Source organism: Barbus barbus (assembly GCF_936440315.1).
Source record: "Barbus barbus genome assembly, chromosome: 45".
Taxonomy (NCBI): domain Eukaryota; kingdom Metazoa; phylum Chordata; class Actinopteri; order Cypriniformes; family Cyprinidae; genus Barbus; species Barbus barbus.
The window spans coordinates 3,773,663-3,796,728 of NC_136723.1; the positions used below are offsets into that span (position 1 = coordinate 3,773,663).

The window sequence follows — 23,066 nt, forward strand, 5'->3', positions numbered from 1 at the left end:
ATTCTATTCCTCATGTGTTGAATTTATTTGGCCATTTTGGATCTCTCTGAGTTTAAAATTAATTGGAGTAAGTCATGTTTACTTCCCCTCAATTCTAAAATTGATTCCATGTCCCTTTCTATATCTATTCCATTGGTTCAAAACTTTTGAAAATCGGAAATTTGGAAAATTGGTCTCGTCTTACTTCTTTTCAGGCCCGTATATCAGTGATTAAAATGAATGTTCTCCCACGTATTCATTTCTTTTCTTCCATGATTCCTCTCGCTCCACCGGTTGGCTACTGGAATAAACTAGATGCATGTGTTTCACGGTATATTTGGGATGGGAAACGTCCTCGTATTAAACTGACTACCTTACAACGATGTAGATTACATGGAGGTCTTTCTTTCCCTAATTTTAGACTGTATGCTCAAGCCTTTTCCCTCCGGCCTTTAGCAGTTTGGTTTGATCCTGACGCTTCTGTGTCTTGGAGAGCAATTGATGAATCTATTGTTTATCCGTATAAATTGAAGAATCTTGTTTTTTCGGGAGTTCCACTTAGGCCGTGTAAATCTCGGTGTGGTCCCATTGTAATCCATCTCCTCTCCACATGGAGGGATGTTGAAAGACGTTCACAACTAGTTACAAAATGGCATAGGCATTCACCTATTTTCCACAATAATAAACTTTTGTCTGGCAGTACTCCATTTCATTGTCCGCAATGGACTCATAGTAAACACTCTGGGAGATATCTATGATGATAGTGGTTTAAAATCCTTCCAGAATCTTAAAACTCAATATAATCTGCCAGGCACCTCCTTTTTTATGTATTTGCGTATTAGATCGGCCCTACAGGTGTATGGGGTGCCTTGGAACTCTCAACTGCCTGTTCAGCCTTTGCACAAACTAATCCTTCCTTCTGAGGAATCTCCCTCCTCTGCTTCAGTCATCTATCTCTTTCTTCTTGAGCATTCATACAAATCTTTATCTATTACTACTGTTTGGGCTAAGGATGTTAATGAGGACGTGCATGTTTTATTTTCCCATCAGGTATGGGGTATGTTTAAATTGTCTTCTAAAAACCCTAATCATTCATTGGAAATTGCTGCATAGGGTTTACTTGACTCCAAAGAAACGTTTTTATATCAATCTGTCGTCTTCTCCTAAGTGTAATCTCTGTTCCCAAGGACTTTTAGGCACGTTTTTGCATTTTATTTTGGGAGTGCCCCTCTCTCTCACCTTTTTGGACTCAGCTCTCACTGGACCTATAATATTTGTTGGGTACTGAGATATATTTGACTCCGCGCCATTTTTTCATGAATGACTTTTGGGACTTCACCTTGTCCGTCCAACAAAGATCTTTACTGTTAACTGCTCTCACAGCAGCAAACAAATTGCTGGTCAACCGTTGGAATCCTCCTCACACAATGGACAGACGAACCTGGACTGTGTATCTGTTGGACATTATCTCGATGGAACTCTCTACTTCTCATATACATGGCATTCAGCTTTTAATGTGTCTTCTTTTCTAAAGTCTTTGTAGAAGTTATTTTGTTGTTATTTGTTTATCTATTGATATTAATTAATATATTTGTATTATTATTATTTATTTATTTATTTTTCTTTTTGGGAGTCTACTGTGGGGTGGGTTCTGGATTTGTACGGCTGATTTTTGGTTTTGTACTGCTGTTCCACAGAGTGAAGTTCATTAAACAGTTGTTAACAAAAAAAAAAAAAGAAAAAAAAGAAAATGAAATGGATTTAATGGTTATAATGGGAATTGTATTGGTTTTAATGGAAACTAAAATGGTGTCTACTGGTATGTGATGGATTCTATTGATAGGATGTTAAATCCTATTGGAAAAATGCCCAAAACACACTACAAAAAGGAATTTTGTAATGGTTTTACTGGAAAAAGCTAATGGTTTATAATGGTATTTTAATGGAAACCATTGGAATTTCTGTGATGGTTTCTATCGGGCTTCTATTGTTTTTATTTTTAGCAGTGAGTAATGTCACACCAAATGTGTTACTGTTATTATGTGGTCACTATTGCTTTGTCTGTTATTACAGATCATTTGATATGTACTGAGTATTTATGCGATTTTAACCTAAAACACAGCTGCGTCCATCTATGAAAGATGTAGGCTGTCAAAGACATTATCCAATCATTGTTAGCCAATCATAGCAGTGTGCTTTAACTTCCGAGTCTACAATCCTCCATGCCTATTCAAACAGAGCATTCTGATGGGGTCAAAACAGGACAGAAAATAGCCTATTACTTCTAAATAATGTTTTTTGATGTAAAACTCGTGATAAAATTGATAGTTTAGAGTCATCAAATAAAGTTTCACACATATATATCAGATATATCGTTCTAAGTGTTCAATTATTGCTGCCATGATTTCACACAATGGTTGTATATAATCATACCTGGTGCTGTCTTCCCAGCAAGGACCAACTTGTTTGGCTGGGTACCGGACTTTTGCTTCTGTGTACGGGGCGGGTGCAATGTTTGTGCCTGTCGTTGTCTCTTCAACTCTTCCTCGCGCTCCTGCGCCGCCCGAATCTCCTCTTCGATCATGGACAGGGTTCTCTGTTTGCGCGAGCGCAGCTTGAACGGTCCTGAGGTGACCTCCGTTTCCTGAGTACGAGTGACAGCTGCGGTGCTCCTGAGCTCTGCTGCTTCAGAGTACTTACTGAAATAGCTGAATTCTGGTTTCTCACTTGGTGGTGGAGAGGGACTGGGAGGATTGTAAGTGTTCATTGGGATAACCCGGGCAGCTTGAACTACTGTTATCTGAGGAGCAATTGTTTTCTTCTCCTCTAGGGGGGATGGCACTTTGGGAGGTGGCGTCACAGCAGATCTCTCCACTGAAGGATGGGGTTGTGGTTCAATACTTTCCACATGTCTCACAGGGATGGGGGATGAATGTTTTGCGGCCTGAAGAGGCTCCCACTTGTCATTCTGCTGAGCAATAGCTTGCTGGATAGCGTTTTGGACAAGAATACCAGCATGGTATTCCAGCTCTTCTTCCGTCAAGCCATCCGCCTGATAAGACCCACTCTGTTCACCTGGAGATTTGATTCCACTTTCATGTTTTCCATTGATTGGTGTAGTGGCCATTGGAGTTGAGGGAAAAGAGTATTCCCCAAGAGAGTTTTCCAAATAGGCACTCATGGTCTCATTTGACGCACCACTGTCACTTATGTTGTCCATACTGAAGTCATTGGAGAGTGTCTCAAGAACAGTGGTGTCCTGAGACCGTAGGGATAGGTCATCTAACCCAGAGTCTATTTCTTCCATATGGTAGGAGCTGTTCAAGGAGCGTTGACACAAATCAGAGTCCTCATCCTTCACAATGGTCATCACTGCCCGGGCACAAGTAAATTCATCATCTTTCAATTCATTCTGAGCCAAACCTTCTTTGGGTGGCGTGGCAGATTCTCCAGAGCAGCAGTAAATCTTTTCAGCTTTGACTGTAGTAACTTCACTTCCATCATAGGATGTGACCCCTTCTTGATTGGCAACTGTGACAGAACTGCATGGCCTCTCCACATGCGTGACCTCTGGAGTCCTGAAGAAAGGTTTGGCAGAGTAAAGCTCTGGTGCCACATTCCTCTTAGGGGCTGTGGGCTGCTTGCTATGTTCCATCTGCAGAAATTGCTTGCGTGCTGCAGAAAAATCAATCTCTTCCATGACAACATCCTCCTTATTTGCTATTTCAGTTTGGATAAAGGAGGTTGTCTGTCTGGGTGCAGCTTGCGGGATACGGTTGACTTCTGTTCTCATCTGCTTCCTCTCCTCATATCTTCGAAGCGACTCCAGTTTCTCTGGCTCCAGCTCCTCTTCCAGTGTCTTTTCCTGAGGTGGGTTCCACCATTTTGCTGCAATTCCAGGGTTCTTCTTGACCGCTTGACCCCGGATGAGTTCCAGCCTTTCCTTCTCTAGCTCAGCAATCTCCTCCGAGGGTCTGACTTTCTTTACCCGAACTTCTTTCTCAGTTGGGGGGTCGAATAGTTTCGATGGTCTCTTCTCTTCATGAAATGGTCGGAGCTCAAAACGGGCCTCTTTCTTGATTGCTGTCCTAGGTGACTCAGGTGACCTTGTACAGTCCATTGCATGACCATTGGGTTTGGTGTTGAAGTTGTCATCAACAAAAGTGGTCTGTTTTTTCCCTTCTAAAACAACTTCATGGTTGTGTAAGGGAGATGTGTCACAAGTATGCACAGATGGTCCAGTTCCATGAACTCGAATTGATTTAATATCAGGGGAACTTGTCCCATTTGAAGTCATTTCTGCCCTGGGATCACAACAGTTGGCCTCAAGGACCTCGTCCAGGTAAAGGATTTCCTTGGCAACTTCACTGTCCATTCCTTCTCCATGCCTCACTCTGTTCTGTCCACTGCTCACATAACTTTGATGAGCGTCGGTCTGAACTTCAAGCTCCATACTGTTTCCACCACCAGATATCAGACTCACAGAATCGAAAAAACTCACAGTCTTCAGGCTTCTCTCTCTTTTCAGCTCACTGTCATCCTCTGAGAGTACTGGGGACTTCTGGGAAAATAAAAACAGCAGTCACATTAGTTTAAACGTGCATTTATGCAATTCTTCTTCACAATAAACTGCATTATGGATGGGCATGAATACTTGAGTACTGACATATTTGGCAGCAATGTGACAGCTAGGATCAATCATAAAATTTATATAATTGCAAGACATGACCTTTTTCTAACCTTAAGACATTCCACACCTTCAAAATTTAGTAACTACACAGTAACACTTTTGCTGCACAACTGGGTTTGTTTGAAGTCAAAGTTTGGTTGGTTTGGATGGCATGAACACTGTTTTCTGAAGCTGTGTGTGCACATGTAATCCACACTTAAGTCTGCTTGAGGTGTTCTGGGATGTAGTTCTTGTGAACTCTTGCTGTTGATTTGAATGAAATTGCAGAACAGCTCATGATGATGTACAATTTGTCTTTGCATGCAAAAAGGCATAATTTAAAATAGTGTAAGATGATGCAATGGCCAGATATGTGCATGGATGGACCGCTGCCCCTGCTGCCTTTATCTGCATAGTACTGTCCTTAAAATGTCTTCCTTATGTTTATGCATTGTGTGCACCTTATCAAAATTTTCCAAAACTAAGGGGATCCCAATTATATTGGTTGCTACACTGCCAATTGAATGAACATCAGAGAACAAAACAACATCCCAAAGGAAATATTACATGAGACCATCATGCATAATATAGGTAGACTGTGATAAGATGTGGAAGATAATGGGTTTGTTGAACTCTGACCTGTGCTATCTGATCCTGAGTATTAATTATTTAAGGTCCCCTCTCTTCAGAGGTCTACTATGGTATAATGGAGTTGTAAAAGTCTCAAATGAGAGGAAAACATGGACCAAACTTAGTATTTGAAATTACGCTTATCTTTTTGGAAAACCCTCTTTACCTGCAATAGAACATAATAACATAATCACAGCCTAATTTGAAGAAAGCGCTATAAGAAACAGAAAGCAGAGAAGGTTTTGCATGCTTTAGTTTTCATTATGCCCCTCCATGTCCATGTCTAATGGGTGTAAGGTAATAGGCCCTATATTTATTTACTAAAAGAAAAACACAGATGTCTAGACTATGTAGACACTCTTTATTTACAGAGCAATAAGTGCAGGGGTTTTTCTATTTTGTGGATCTGGTACTGAAACCTTTAAGTGGTCTGGTAACCCTCTGGGAGATGGCTGAGAATGAAGCACTGCATGGTCTCCTCAGGGGAAATTACCACTTATTTCGCTGAGCTTTGCTTTCATTGCTGCTCATTCACCAGATGGGACAGACCGTTTTAAAATAAAAACTCTGACAGGGCCTTTTGTATTTACACAATCTGACGTCATTTTCAGTGTCGCAGGTTTAGGTTCTTGAATTAGTATGAACTGAAATAATGCTGAGATTATTGTGGAATGACAATCTTGTTAAAATGTTTGTTAACTGTCTACATTTTTTTTTGTATGCTTTCTTGTTTACTGTTTTGGTATGCTGGTCTGTTGTTCCAACTGCATGAAATTCCTTTGCTGATATTGGTTCCAAGTTTGGAGAACACAGGGTGCCACAAACTTACGTAAACAGGACTACAGAAAACTTTTAGCAAACCTTTAACATATAAAACCACTGTATCAATACAAGATACTAAAAATGTGAGAGTTATTGATTGCTAGTTCTGTCTAAAGTGGAGTTCTACTGAACCAAACCGCTATATTCTCTAGTAAACAGAGGCCATTGCAGGAATTTGGTTTCTTTGCTCAGCATTTATGTTTTAGAGGAGAGCATGCATGCCTGAGCAATTTCACTTGTTTGCTGTTGTTTGAAAGTTGGTGTTCCTGAAAAGGCTAGTCAGAGACCTGTTTAAAAAAGCAGTAATATAACCTGCCTTAAATGGAAAAGCATAATAAACTAGTGGGAATGAAGCATAGAGATGTTATTTTTACTGGACCTCCTAGAAAAGAGGAATTTGTTTTGAAATAACTGAATTTTCAGCTCAAAGCCAAGTGCTATTTCAGGTGACGGTGTGTTCATTGCCACATAAAGTAAACCTATTTCTGTTTAAACACTGGGTGGAACAAAACCTGTATTGCATCATTATATAGTTTTATTCTAAAAGTTTTACAATTCATACAAAACCACCAACTGTAAAACAGTTATATATTATCAAAGGTTTGGGTTGGTCTAAAGGGGCAACACATTTTATGCTCAAGCCTGTTTCAGCGAATCAGAAGAATTAATTCAGATCAAACAAGTGTTAATAACTTCCTTCTTATCTCAAACTGTAGTGTGTATGAGTAGCAGGCAGCGTCACATGATGTCTTTAATGTGGCATGAGTTCCATAAGACCCCTTTCTTCAGTCACACAGACCACCCTTCCCCTCAGGGTGTGTTCACGATCTTTCATCCCAAACTTTTACCAAATAATGACATTAGGAAGTCATGTGAACTTCCCTGAGGCTGTGAAAAACAGACTAGGACAGATTTATAGACAGAGAGTGAATGTTTATCACTTTGAATTGAACACCACACTTACTCAAAGTATCAGTGAATTGGTTAATTCATTCTACCACTTTTTATGTAAGAACAGTTTTACAAGAGCAATTCTTTTTTGACAGAGCAATTCATACAGCTCATAAATAAAATTTTCATATTTGATTTCAATTTGATGGTAATGAGAATGGCATAACAAGCAAATTAAGACAACAGAAAAATGTATGTTCTACAAAATACATGGCTTCATTTTCTAGAAGCAAAATGTAATTTATTGGATATATTTTAGTATGACTTCTAGAAGCATAGAGAATGTAATTTATGAATCATGACACTATTCAAATATTCCGGTGATGGGCTTCTGGAAGAGAGAACTCAACACAGTGATTGATTGGCACACTGTCTGGAGAAATTGTTTTATTACCTCAAACAAGCTGGCTTATCAACTGATTTATTATAAGTTCATTTATATGCCACTCCTTGTTTATTATATAAGATGAAAAGAAAGCCTTTTTGTCACCTGTGTACCAGCACAAATCTGGGTACATATATGCATATGTTTTGGCACTGTTCTCAGATTAACCCCTTCTAGTCCTCAGTTCGGGACTTGTTGGCAGATCTTCTGAAGACTCAGATCCAAATGGACTGTTTTTTCTTTTACTTAATGATTCTGCATTGTCACTGTAAACCAAGAGGATTCTGCCTGCTGTCCTTACTGCTGCTAAAAAGAAGCTGATCCATCTACCCCACCTATGTGTACTTGGATGTCCCATCTGTCAGATATCACTCTTTTAGAGTGAACCATAATTCAAGTGCATGGCTCCACTGGACAACATTGAGGTTTTATTGGATCTTTTGAGCTGTACCCATCTGTATTCTGTTTTGGTCATGTTTTTTTTTTCTATTCTGTCTTTTGGGGTCAAATATGACTGAGACATGTTCTCAAAAAAACTTGTGTCTTAGAACTGCCTTGTTTTTTTGTGTTTAATACATGCATGTGTCCTGTTCAAAAATCAAAAATCAAGCATTTAAAGCACAACACATGGCGTTTCCCTCTCCTTTTCATCTCTTTCACTACCAACCAACTCTCCCACAGGAAAGAAAATATCTGAATTAGTTCTCAAAGCAATGAGATCTTATAGAGATTTGAACTCATTGCTATGAGATTTACCTTGAGAACATATAGCCCATATGTTTAAGTGACCAAATCAAATGACTTGTGCTGTGGAGCTTTTTTGTCACATTCACAATTGATAATAGCGACTCGTCTGATTGGTGAAGCTCTGTTCAGGATTATGGATAGTGTAGTTCTTTAAGATTTTGTTTTATTAAATCACATCTCTACAGAAGCATATACCAACAAACAACCTCAGAGCTCATGGTAAGTCTATAGTGAATTTTGACTAAAAATCAGTTTCTCAATGATTTTAACTGTTAAACCTCACTGTTGTGTTTCTTATCTAACCTATGATATCCACATCCATTTAAAGCTCTATACTGTTACTGTTTGTGAACATTTATTTCTAAAGTAATCTTAGGTGAAACATGCAAGCCAAAGCTGATTTGTAAAAGAAGCAAAGAAACTAAAACATCCATTAAGTCTCTTGAGCTTTGAAAGAGCAACCTGTAAGCATTATCCTCTGGGTTCTTCATTTTTTTCTTTGCAATAACCATAAGCCAATCTCATATATATCTGCAGTGGTTGTACATTAAAATCTGTGGCCCCGAGCAGTCAGATGTGAGGGACATCAGTGTGTTCTCCGAGGAACAGATAAACACACACACACTCTCCACGGATGTTCCTCTAAACCCCCTCTGACATTCCCGGCATAGTTCAGCTGTCTTCCAGGCTCCGGCGGTCTAATAGAAGTGATGAAGGATACATAGCCCTCCTCACCTAATTAAACCATGTGTGTATATAAACCTGCAAAAGACTGAGACGGATGGAGATAAACTCCTTGTATATTTATATAACTTAATGTGCTTAAGGGCATAGTGTGTCATATTTGTCATTTTACATTTACTGAAACTAGTCTACCGGTGCCTCTATTTATGTGACACTCAGCATGTTGTTGCTCTCACAGCATCTGGAAGCAGTTAGTCAGACAAGCGGATGAAATTAACACAAATGAGCCAGTTTGATACATTTGGGCCTACTTTCTCTTTCAAAAGAGTGGCCCCCAGAAAGTATTTGGGCACCTTTTTAGAAATGTATGTTTCTTATGGATTTCATTAGAATAAGCAGCACTGGCAAACAAACAATGCTCAAGTTTTCTCAGTACTTCTGAAGTGTGACTTTTCATAAACTGCTCTCCAAGATATATTTAAAAAAGGTATAGTGCAATTTTCACTCAGGTACACACAGATGTAGTTCATCACAATATGAACATGCTCCGCTAGTTTATTTTGTCATTTGGTCACTTTGTTTGTTCACAATTTGTCTTCAGGCATCCAAACAAATCAAAGAACAGACCGATTCCTCTTTTTTAACGGTTACACAAGATGCCTGTGTTCAGCATGGCTTTCAGCAGCTCACAGTACAGTCAGTACAGACCGACCCGTCACACTGAACTGCTGATGAAAGACTCCTGAAATAGGATTATTAACTCTACCAGCGCAGACAGAGAACTCAGGAGTTCAAAACATCAAATAATCTCAATTACTGCTCGACTGGACTCAATCAAAAGCAAATGGAGACTTTTGATTAATGCTCCTGCTTTTAACAGTTTCATAAGAGATCTAAACAATTTCTCAAACTCAAATCTAGATACCAAAGACTGCAATCAAATACAAGAATTCTCAATATTAACTCAGACAAGAAACTATTAAATAGAATATTATAGCTCTACGCTCTTAAAAATAAAGGTGCTTCACGATGCCATAGAAGAATCTTCTTGTCTAAATGGTTCCATAAAGAACCTTTAACATCTGAAGAACCTTTCTGTTTCACAAAAGGTTCTTTGTGGCGAAAGATGGTTCTTCAGATTATAAAAATATAAGAAAGAAATGGTTCTTTAAAGAACCTTTGACTGAATGGTTCTTTGTGGAACCAAAAATGGTTCTTCTACAATCTAAAGAAAATGGTGCTATATAGCACTAAAAGTGGTTCTTTGGCTCGTAATCATAGGGGAACCACTTTTGGTGCTGTATAGCACCAAATCTTGGTGCTTCAGTGGTTCTTCAGCGGTTCTTTGGCATGACTGAGGGACTGTATATAGCACCGCTATCATATAAAGAACCTGTTAAGCTCCTGTATGGTTCTTCAGCGGTTCTTTGGCGTGATTAAGGTGCTATATAGCACCACTGCCGTACAAAGAACCTGTTAAGCTCCTGTATGGTTCTTCAGCGGTTCTTTGGGGTGATTAAGGTGCTATATAGAACCACTGCCGTACAAAGAACCTGTTAAGCTCCTTTAAAGGTTCTTTACGAGCCAAAGAACCACTGTTGGTGCTGCTCATTTTTGTTGAGCACCTTTAAAGATATGGTGCTATATAGCAACAAAAGTGGTTCCACTATGATTACGAGACAAGAACCACTTTTAGTGCTATATAGCACCATTTTTTTTAGAGTGTATGGCATCGCTGTGAAGAACCTTTTAAGCAACTTTATTTTTAAGAGTTTATAAATTTTAAAAAATAAAGGTTCCAAAAGTTTTATTTTTATTTTTTAATTTGACACCATTTTTGGTTCCCCAAAGACCCTTTCGGTGGACAGTTCTTAAAACCCCCTTTTTTTCTTAGTGTGAATAACTTTTTAATAATCTAAAGAACCTTTACACTGTACAGAATCTTTTGTGGAACAGAAAGGCTCCATGGATGTAAAAGGTTCTTCATGGAACCATAAACGCCAATAAAAACCTTTATTTTTAAGAGTGTAAACTCTCACTGTATGTCAACAATCATGTTATTTTTCCTGAGGGATTCCAGTCGAAACATCTCATGCAGCTGATACGCAAATGAAACACAACCGAATCTCCTGAGCTGTCAATGTGCAATCACTTTTCTCAGACTCAAAATGAATCTGAAACTAGGTCTTCTATATATTTAGGCCCAGATGTCTAAAGAGTTTTTTCTTACCTTTTTCATACTTTTCCAAATTTGTAAACAGATTTTGAGTGCCCCGTTGTCAAATCTGAGAAACAGTCGTCCTCCAACACCTCAAACTATAAAACTTTGAGGAGACCCAGGGAAACCCTGCCCAGGACAACACAACGCAGGGCTTTTCCTGACCACTTCTTCCACCCCCCGCCCCTCTTCCTCATGTGTGTGTCTGTCCCGCATGCTTCACTCACCCCACACCGCTTCCGTCCGTTCTCCTACAATGCCTCCCTCTCTTCTGTCTGTCCCCAGGAGTCAAAATTCTTGCTCTGTCTAACTATTGGCTATGATGTCATGGGCAAAGGGGGTGTGGTCTAAGAGTGAGGGGTGTGGTCTGTTCCCTACTCACACAAAGAAGCACTCTGTCAGAGCCGCCCCCCAAACACCCTTCACCGACCTGGACCGAGAGAGTCTCCAGACTCCTCTAGAATGGCCGGCAGACACCTTACAAGGGAAGGTGCAGTACGGCTGGGTGGGAATCTGTCCTCTGGGGGGAACATTATTCACCGCTGACTCAAAAATGCCTCCCTGACTGGATTCTCTTACTCATATTAGATAAGTTAACAAGTTTTGGAAGTTGATACAGATGGAATTTCAGCACAGCACAGCAAAAATATGCTATTGGAAATATGCTATGATTTAATTTCTAAAGCTGTATTTCTATTGTTTAATATATTACCAAATTAAAATAAACATTTGTTTAAAATATAACAAATTTAAATACTCTGCATTCAGGCTGCATTCAAGTTTCCAACCCGATATTACAAGAATGTGAACGTACTGTACAAATTGCTAATTTTGTATGAATTTATGCAGAAATTTTCATAACTATGTTTCTTAACACACTTTAAACTATGTTTATAATTTAAACTCATTTTCATGACCATGCGTCTTAACACACTTAAGTAGACTTATTAAACCATAATGTTTTAGTAATCTTTTTTCATGCTTTTTAAAGAAGTACACTTATTTTGATGTGTTGGTTAACATAATAGCCAATTGCTATTGGATAGAGAGTCGGACTTGTAACCCGAAGGTCGCGGGTTCGAGTCTCAGGTCCGGCAGGGATTGCAGGTGGGGGGAGTGAGTAACCAGAGCTCTCTCCACCTTCAATACCACGACTAAGGTGAGACCCTTGAGCAAGGAACCAAACCCCCAACTGCCCCCAACCCCCAACCATGTTCACGGTGTGTGTGTTCACTACTGTGTGTGTGCACTTGGATGGGTTAAATACAGAGCACAAATTCCGAGTATGGGTCACCATACTTGGCCATTTAAAGTTAATATATTTTAAATGTACTAAATTTCAACATCATTACAAATGTGCAATTTCAATATATATTTTTTAAATACATGGCATACAAGTTTCAATAGAAACAACATCAAAGTATGTTTATTTTACCATAAATGCTTAAAAGTAAAAATGTTCTTAAAATAAAAAAAATAAAAGTTAAAACATCCATAAACACACAGGCATTTACAAAGAATTTAATGTTCATTGTAAATTTTTGTAATGTTAATTTTTGTATTGCTTTTTGTTTTTTTTACAATGCTAATTTAACACTAATTTTCAAAAATCCATTTCTTTTTAGTTTTTTTTTTTTAATTATTTATATTTTAACTTTTGCTTCACTCGTCATTATACATTCCAATATTATAAGACATTGCTTAGCTAAATAACATGAGAAATATGACTGGATAATAACAGCCTGACCAACAAACCTTAGAACAACACTGCAAAAATGACTTTTCATGGCTAAATAAAATTGTAATGAGTATAAAGTTTTTTATTCAGATAATGCAATTAAGTAAGATCCCAAGTATTTAAATTGCACGTGAGTAATGTACAAATTCTCACAAATAATTCTTAATTATAGTAATCAAGTAAAATTATTTAACTATTTTACACACCCACTTCTCTTGCAGCTCTTATTATAATTAGTCACATGGCATTTATGGTTCAAGTTATTGGCTCAAAAACTTTGTACTACCTATGAGCAAATATGGCACATTTAAAGTATTTTTCTTATCACAAATACACAAGTGAGCACTGGAAAGCAGGGAGAAGAGCGAATGCAGGTACCAAACTGAGTCATTACTCTATACTACCAATACTTTTTGCAAATCCTAAGCCTAACTCATACAATTCACAGTAACCAAACCATCCCATAAACAGAATAATTACAATGTGATTTGTGTCTGCTTTCTTAGCATCTAATCAGCCGTGTTGTACTCTTTTCAGAAATTTACTCACAAAAGCTAGCGTGTACTAATTGTTTGTCTTATCAGGTCATGTAGTACACATTGTGAATTTATGGCTAAATGATTAAATAGATGTCTAGTTATTGTTTTCACGGAAATCTCAAAATAGAAGTAGTACAGTACGTCCCTGACGAAATCCTGGTGAGATTACGCTTTAGTAACACTATAATGTCCTTGTGGCAACAAGTGCCTTTAAAATGGGACTACAATAGGAATACAGATAAGAGCAAAAGAGATTCAGGCAAGATTGCTGTGAGAATTGAATGCCACTCAGTCATGCAAGGCTGCTAAAGAGACGTTGTGCTAATAATAACACCACATGCTCGGTTCTGTTCAGACACAGTATAACCTTCATCTCAACCCAGAAACAACAGACATCTCAATGATAAAGAGTTTTTACTGGCGTTTGAACAGCGTCTGATGTTTTGCAGTTCGTTTCCTTTATGTATTTAACCACTTCACATATCTTATATCTTAAAACTTTGATAAAGAATCTCTTGGGAAATGTGTTAAAATATTACTCAAAAGAATACATGGGTTATTGCTCAAGAGAGTACATGGGTTGTTGTAAAATTCTCCTTCTTTATAGTTGGAATGTGTCTGTAAGGAATGGCTGGAACGACAGTGTGTTTTAATGGAGGATGTTGGTAGCAGTGGGCTGGGGTGTGTCATCCTCTGCTAGAGAGCTCCTTCCTCCCACAGTCCGTGTGTCATTGTGGATCAAAAATAATAATAATGCAGAGTGCTGTGTTGGGGAGGTTACTGCCAAACTGTATCTGTGTCATGCTTTAAGCTTGGCATAATTTGATGTACTGTACATGTAGCTGCAGTCAAGCTACCTTATTGAAAAAGTGTTTTATGGATTTTAGTGTTTTATAATTATGACATAAAAGTTGTAATTATGACATACTAAATCTTATTTATGATAAAAAGTTAAAGTTAAGTCAAAATTCTAAGATATGAAAATATGACACAAGTAAAAATAATATGAAAAAAAATAATAATAATAAGTCATGAAATGAGAAAATGTTAACGTTATGAGATACTAAGTCATATTTATAATATAAAAAGTTGAAATTGACATAAAAGTCTAAAACTTATATGATACAAAATCATATTTATGAGGTGAAAAGTAGAAAATATGACAAAAGTTGAAATTATAGTGAAGTGACATACGACCAAGTAATAATATTATCATATATAACATGATTATATGATTGAAGTCAAAACTATGATAAAAAGTTAACATTATTACTCATATTTATAATATGAAAAAGTTGAAATTGACGTAAAAGTCGAAAAATGATATGATACTAGGTGAAATTTGAAATGAATAGTCACAACGACAAAAGCCGAAATTATGGAATACTAAATTAGATTATTGAGATGAAAAGCAAATTGATGATATCAAAAGTCGAAGTAAGGCATATGAGATGAGAAGTTGAAATTATAAGATACTATCATATTCATGAGATGAAAAGTGATGAAATTTGGCAAGAAATATTAATTAGGATATTCTAAGATGTAACTAAAAAGACATTATTTTAAACAAAAAAAGACATAATTTTAAACTCTAAAGGCAGTTGTAAACAGTCTTACTCAAGACACACAAATCTGTATTGTTTCAGTGCTGGATGGCTGTTTATTCTAAAATCAGCAAGAGCACAAATGGGATTGCTGATCGATTGATTCTGTCTGTCCCTGTCTGTCGTGCTGCTGAGAGGTTTGCGATTGTAGCTCCGTGTAACTTAGCTTTTCTGTTGAATCTCTATCTTACTTTTACTCTCTGTTGCTTAAAATGAAAATATATAACTTAATTCCCACCATATTTCTGGTATTATCTATTAAACTAATTTGATCAATTAACCTTTTAAAACCTTAAGTGCATTGTGTGTGCAGCGCATTAGCATTCGTTAGCCAGTTAGCTTGTCACTCGCAGTTCCATTGGCGTTTCTATTCGCGCCTATTATTGTTTTCTTTTTTCTCGCTTTGTTTTTCAGGAGTTCATCAAACAACAGTGGTAAGCGAATCATTCTTCAGTCACGGTGAGTAATGGCTTCTTCTCCTGCTATTGTTGTTTGCACTTCATGTCACATGTACAGTTCATCTCTCTCTGTCGGCGACGAGGGATTCACATGTGATAAATGCAGGGAAATAGTTAGGCTGACAGAGAAGATTTCAGAATTAGAGACACGCATCCAAACTTTAGTTGAGGACAGTAAGAATGTGAGGGCTGTAGATACTGCTTTGGATGCGACTTGCTCAGGGAGTCCTGTACATTGTTCGGTTCCGGTAGAGCCCATGCAGCAGGGCAGCTGGGTGACTGTGAGGCGGCATAGTCGCGGGTCAAAACACTGCTCTTCCGTTCCGATCAAAACATCAAACAGGTTCTCCCCACTCAGTGATGCACCCACTGAGAAACCTGATGAAAATGCTCTAGTTATTGGCGATTCTATTGTACAATTCCACTCATTCTCTTCTATTGGAAATGAAGAATTGTATAAGCTTGTTAAATCATCTAAACCAACAACCTGTATTTTAGACCCTGTTCCATCTAAGCTCCTAAAAGAGGTGCTTCCAGAAGTAATAGATGCTCTTCTGAATATTATTAACTCATCATTGTCATTAGGATATGTCCCAAAAACCTTCAAACTGGCTGTTATTAAGCTTCTCATTAAAAAAACACAACTTGACCCCAAATAATTAATTAATTACAGACCAATCTCGAATCTCTGTTTTCTGTCAAAGATATTTAGAAAAGGTAGTATCATCACAACTATGTTCTTAGAGAAAAATGATATATGTGAGGATTTCCAGTCAGGTTTTAGACCATATCACAGTACTGAGACTGCTCTCATTAGAGTTACAAACGACCTGCTTTTATCATCTGATCGTGGATGTATCGCTATTAGTGCTACTGGATCTTAGCACCGCGTTTGACACTATCGACCACAACATTCTTTTAAATAGACTAGAAAATTATGTTGGCATTAGAGGAAGTGCACTGGCATGGTTCAAATCGTACTTATCTGACCGCCATCAATTTGTGGCAGTAAATTAAGTGCAGTATGGAGTACCTCAAGGCTCAGTACTTGGCTCCTTACTTTTCACGCTTTACATGTTACCCTTGGGAGATATCATGAGGAAACATGGTGTTAGCTTTCACTGTTATGCTGATGACACCCAGCTCTATATCTCTATATAATTTGCAAAACTAACGGAATGTATAGTTGATATCAAAAACTGGATGACTAGCAATTTCTTACTGCTAAATTCTGAAAAAACAGAGGTGTTAATTATTGGACTAAAAACCTTTGCATGTAATAACCCAGATCACTGTAATACTTGATGGCTGCTCTGTAAATTCTTTGTCATCAGTTAGGAACCCAGGCTTTACTTTTTGATAGAAATTTTTCCCTCGAAAAACATGTTTCTAACATTTGTAAAACTGCATTTTTCCATCTTAAAAATATATCTAAATTACGACCTATGCTCTCAATGTCAAATGCAGAAACATTAATTCATGCATTCATGACCTTGAGGCTAGATTATTGTAATGCTTTATTGGGTGGTTGCTCTGCACGTTTAATAAACAAACTCCAGCTGGCTCAAAATGCAGCAGCTAGAGTTCTTACTAGAACCAGGAAGTGTGACCACATTAGCCCAGTTCTGTCAACACTGCACTGGCTCCCTATTAAACATCGTATAGATTTTAAGATCTTGCTAATTACCTATAAAGCCCTGAATGGTTTGGCACCTCAGTATTTGAGTGAGCTCTTATCGCATTATAGTCCTTCATGTCCGCTGCGATCTCAAAACTCTGGCCATTTGATAATACCTAGAATATAAAAATCAACTGCGGGCGGGAGATCGTTTTCCTATTTAGCGCCCAAACTCTGACAGAGTGTGTCTGCTTCCTGAACAGTATTAGGTAGATTGTTCCAGTTTAAATCTAGATTAAAGACACATCTCTTTAACCTGGCTTACACATAATACACTATCACATTTCTATAATTCAAATCCGTTAAAGGATTGTTAGACTGCATTAATTAGGTCAACCGGAACCGGAAACATTTCCCAAAACACCTGAAGTACTTGTTACATTGTTAGAAGAATGGCATCTACGCTAATATTAGTCTGTTTCTTTCTTATTCCGAGGTCACCGTAGCCACCCAGATCCAGACTGTATCCAGATCAGATGGTGGATCAGCACCTAGAGATGACCTCTACAGCCAGGACACCTAGATGAGCCCCAGAGACTGATCCCCAGTGAAGACCCTGTCTCCAAGACGGCCATCGGGACAAGACCACAGGAACCAGATGAGCCCTTTGCACAATCTGATTCTGCTTTAGCCTAGATTTAAACTGCTGATTTTGTCTGGCCAGAGGAGAATGACACTATTTCGACAAACTATTTCCCCGTCTAAATACTGTAAAGCTGATATAAAGCCACCCAGCTTTATATCAAGCCGATGTAAAGCTGCTTTGACACAATTTGCATTGTTAAAAGCGCTATACAAATAACACTGGCTTGACTTGACTTGACGTAATGTTGCAGAATTCATTAATCATGACATACAGTACTAGACTGACTACAAAATTATACTGGTATTCATATGTTTTAGATCCTACCTTTCAAACCATTAACATTGTGCCTATGTAAATGGGGAATTATCTATGTTGACACAAGTAAGGATGGAGTGGTGCAAGGATCTGTTTTAGGCCCTCTGCTGTTCTCAGTGTGCACATCCAGCTCCTTGAAAACATTATTAGAATTATGGGTTTAGTTACCATTGTTATGCTGATTTCTGAACTATGAATTAACTGTAATAGTTTGCAAATGATTTATAAGTAATTTATTACTGTATACTTGTTAAAAAGTGTTACCATTTTATCTTTAAAAGCTTGAATGTTGTTTCCATGAATAGCATTTAATGCTCTAGGATAAATAAAGTGGAAAACAAAAGTAGACTTTCTCCTTATTTTGAATATGTTGGAATCACAGTAAACAAAGCAAAAGCAATGTAAAACCATTGTAAAAGTAGCCCATAAAACTGCACTATATTTGAAGACAATGTGTAAGGAACAGACTAAAATTTAAGTTGTTATCCCATTTGGACATCAATGCTTAAACTCTCATACTTTTGAGTTCAGTTCATTAAACCAGTCTGAATGTAGTTCACAAAACTGAATAATCTGGTCTCGAGTGCAACTCACTGACTCATTGATCTGTTATTAATGACATAAACTTCAGCCTGTTTCCTACTCAAAGCTTTATTATGGTTTCAAAAGGCTTGAATACTTCAATCCCAAATCACTCCAAATGCCTAAAAAAGAACATCAAGCAGTTTTTGTTTCACACAGCCATTTTTTTGTTTTTGAAGAGAAACATGCTTCCAAAGTGAGAAGCTGAAAGCCAGATGAGAGAGAGGGGAAGAAACTGAAGAACACTCTATGCTTAAGTAAATACTGCCTACTGTCTTCACTTCTGAAAGTATTACAGTATTATTTGTGGAAGAATGCACAAATACAACAAAAACCTCTTGAAGAAAGAACAAAATTAATTCAGCTTTCAAAGACGTGTTTAGAGACAAGGAGGTGAGGAAGACAATCAACCCAGGACATTGTGCTTAACACCCTGTCACCGCCCTGCCTAAAATATGACCTCTAATCTACGGGAAGACATTTAGAAGAGGGTCATCTGGATATTGTCAGCCAGGCCCAAGGGTAAAATGGGAAACATCAACACCCTAAATTAAAACAAGAATGGTCTCGTCAGCAAAGCCCAATGAAAATATTGTTTTGTGAAACTAGTTGTAGAATGGTTTCAATTAGCCTTAGTACTTAAAACTAGTAGAGCTGGATGGAACACATCTTACTGTACTGAAATTATCCTGGCTTAAGAGCCATTAAAAGTGGCACCAGCCCCAGTTAGTGAAAGCTGAATTACAGTGGCTTAACGGTTTATGTCCATTACTCAGGGGATGTCAGTACACTGACACTTATACACCTCACAGGCTTGTCCAGACATCATGGAATAAAGGTCAAGGGAGCATAATTTACTTAAAACCAACCTATTATTGACAGGCCAATACTACTCATTGTATTCTAAAATTTTCTCAACCACACCAAACTTTGTAGTAAAATCCATTCAGGCTATGATAACGCCTAGTTTCTAGTCATACAAGTATCAAATCTCCAACTGAAATTTCAAAAACTGTTTTGTAAGTTTGTTTCAAATCAGGCTAAAATAATTTTCAGGATGGTTTAGCTAATGCACAGTTAAGCGGAAGAAAAAACAGCTAATGCCTTAATACATACATACATATTATACACACGCACACACACACACACATATATATATATACATTTGATTATTTTTTTATAAATTTATATAGTGCTTTACACAATACAGATATTTTCAAAGCACATTCAGAGTAATAAACAGGAAAATAACAGTGTTAAAATTCATTAATCATGACATGCTCTTAGATTTACTACAAAATTATACTGGTATTCAGGGAAAATCATTAAGATGGTGTAGATCCCACCTGTCTGACCATTTACATAGTGTCTATGTAAATAGGGAATTATCTAAGTGAATGCCAATAAAGTATGGAATGCCACAAGGTTCTGTTTTAGGCCCTCTGTTGTTCTCAGTATACTGTACATCCAGCCCCTTTAAAATATTATTAAAAAACATGGGTTTAGTTACCTGATTGATTATACTCAGATATATATTTCAGCTATATTTTTCATATCATTCCATTTCTAAATTATCTAATTTAACAGAATGTGTTGGATGACTAGTCATTTCTACTATTAAATTCAGATATTACATACTGGACCAAAAACCTATACACCTAAGAATAATATAGTCTGCATTTAGAAGCTCAATTTAATCAAATTTAGATCAAGTTCAGAGCAACACTTTATTTCGGTAGTCCACTATAGACATTCTGCTAACTATAAGTAACTTTGGAACAACATGTCAGCTAGCAATCATTAGATTATTAGTAGACCATCTGCTTAATATCTGCTCACGCTTTATTTTGATTGTCCACTTTAGACATTCTACTGACTATAAATAACTTTGCAAAATAAAGTATAATCCAAATATTAACTGATACTTGTTATATACAGCTCAATAAGGCTAGTCTTAGAGTGAACTTCTAGCATGGCATTTCTAGTGTGGCCCTCAAACTCTTGGTTAACCTGCTTTCCAAGCTCAGCGGGAGAAGAGAAATAGAGCACATCTTCTACTCTAAATTTGGCATCCAGGTTGCAGGCAGAGCTGTGCTATGGTAAACCCTGCTTTGTGTTATGGAGAAGTTCTTCAGAAAAAGAAGCAGCTAGGCTGCATTTTCAACTAAATTATATGTTTAAATGTTATTGTGATCTCAACTAAAATAGTCGAGGGTGATACAAAATGAACATCATGTCATGTTTTGTTCATCAATTTGAGTTGAATGCATTGAAAAATGTAATTGGTGTTGCGTTACAGATAACACAAAGATACTAGAGAGAAATGTCAAAGGTTTTACTGACATTTTGCTAATTTTTGCTATAAAGATTTTACAACCAGAACACACAAACGTTTGTTCAGTGATCATTTGTAACAAGCTATTTACATTATTTTTGTCTTTACGTCTTACTTATTCAATGTAAAATTGTTCTAAATATCGCAGAGCTTCTTCCTCGCTCCACAACTTAACTCATTTGCAATGGTCTCAACAATCACAGCATTAGACAACCCTCAGCTGATCCTTGCTCCTCAAAAAAACTTCAAAGACCACAAAATTGTGGAGGGACAGAGCCAAGTCCATGTTAAGCTCTAAAATAATAAGGTCTTACCTTTGGGCTTTTTTCCAAAGTGAGGCAGAGGACCTGCCAAGGTGCTGTGTATTTCAACATACTTACAACGGTTCCTTGATTCACTACACAATAAAACAGCAATCAGTGCTCCAGCATTCCTTCATTAGATGTTTACCCCTCCTTAATTATGGCCCGAGACCTCCTCAAAGTTCATTTGGAAAACAATAAAAAATAAATTGGAAGCCAAGGCACAGGGAGTAACATTCCTCTCTACTGGCGATTTCAGCAGCGCACATCCAAGCAAAGTCATCCCCGAGGGCTTTTCATCTGAAAATGAGCTTAGCATAAGAACCAATTATCTGGCTCTCCTATCTGATATGTGAGAGCAGTCATTTTCTTCTCTCCTTTTGCTCTTGAAGCTGTTGTATAAGTGCACTCAATAACTCGCTCAAAATGAATATAATGACAAAGAATAAAACTTTTTTTTTTTCATCAATTATGCGAGTCAAAGTGCTCTTCATTCAGGAACTTTTGAACAGAACTGCAGAAAGACCAGAGTCATTAATGCCATTCTTGACGCAGTTGATACTACCCTACAGCACAGCCTTACTGAACAGAGCAAATCCAGGTTTAACTAAGTCAATATGCAATCAATATTTAGTTTATAATGGATGTTCCAGACTTTATTGTACAAACTTCATCAGTGTTCATCATTCCAAATGATATAATAATGATTAGGGATGTCCCCCGATCCGAGTCAGTGAATATTGAATATCTGCTGATACCGAGTCCCGATCCGATACTTGCATATTCCTATGCACAATTCCAATGCGTTAAAGTTATTAAAATAAATCCAATGTATACAGAGTTGTGCTGCGAGTAAAAGTTTGAAGTGTGAGTAAAAGTATGTCCCAGCTTGGGACATCCATAATAATGATATGTGCCCATTTTTAACAATGCAATCAGTAGCGTGCAACAGTCAGAGTAAAAAAAGTAAAATTATTTTCCCTATAGGTAAAGACGGACCTACAGTATATGCTTTTGTTGAAGCCATCAGCCCACGTTAATACTTATTTTGAAAATAATAATGTTTAACAGTGAAATTCCTGTTGAAAACTGCATTTCCCATGATTCTGCAGAGAAATCTCCATCAATCAGAGAATCAAAACAAACAAATTGCAAGAGAAGAGTTCTTTAGCGCCTTAACACTTCCATGAAGTGAATGACATAATCAATGCATCCTCTCTACACTCTCAAACTAACTAAATATTTGTATATATACTCTTATTTTCAATAAAAATATTTGTAATGCTTCATGGGATTGTAGTTCTTTCGGTCACACTTTATTTTAAGGTACAATTCTCGCTATTAATAAACCATTAACTGTGACTTTTGCCTCAATAAATTCTTAATTTGCTGCTTATTAATAGTTAGTAAGGTAGTTGTGAAGTTTAGGTATTGGGTAGGATTAGGGATGCAGAATATGTGCTTTATAAGTACTAATAAACAGCCAACATGCTATTAACAGGCATGCTAATAAGCAACTAGTTAATAGTTTGAATTGTTCCCTATACTAAAGTGTAACCGTTCTTTCCCTCACTAAAGATATTTAACGCACAGCTTTGTATCTTTGTCTTTTTATCAAATTTTCAAATATATTTTTCCTTCAATTTGAAGTTTGTAATGTTGGGGTTGGTTTGGTTCATGGCTTTAACAGAGACTTTTTAAAAAAAATCCCAGTGGGAAAATAAATGGGAAACATACTTCTGAAACCAAGGTCCCTGAAAAAGTGGGTGGCACTAACACTCTTTCAAACTGGATAAAATCAAGCTCCGTCCAACATATTTTGTCATTCCGAAGTCATGGGTTGC

At 37.3% G+C, this 23,066-nt stretch overlaps 1 protein-coding gene across 7 annotated transcripts in view; it reads right to left on the reverse strand.

Annotated features, from left to right (window-relative positions):
- LOC306864182 (PALM2-AKAP2 fusion protein-like) overlaps positions 1–23,066 on the reverse strand; it is a 97,282-nt gene that overhangs the window by 8,824 nt on the left and 65,392 nt on the right. For all 7 annotated transcript variants that reach the window (XM_079407954.1, XM_079407955.1, XM_079407958.1 and 4 more), the window contains one exon: positions 2,413–4,540. In XM_079407954.1, the coding sequence (XP_079264080.1) occupies positions 2,413–4,540 (2,128 nt within the window). The remainder of the gene's footprint in view (positions 1–2,412; positions 4,541–23,066) is intronic.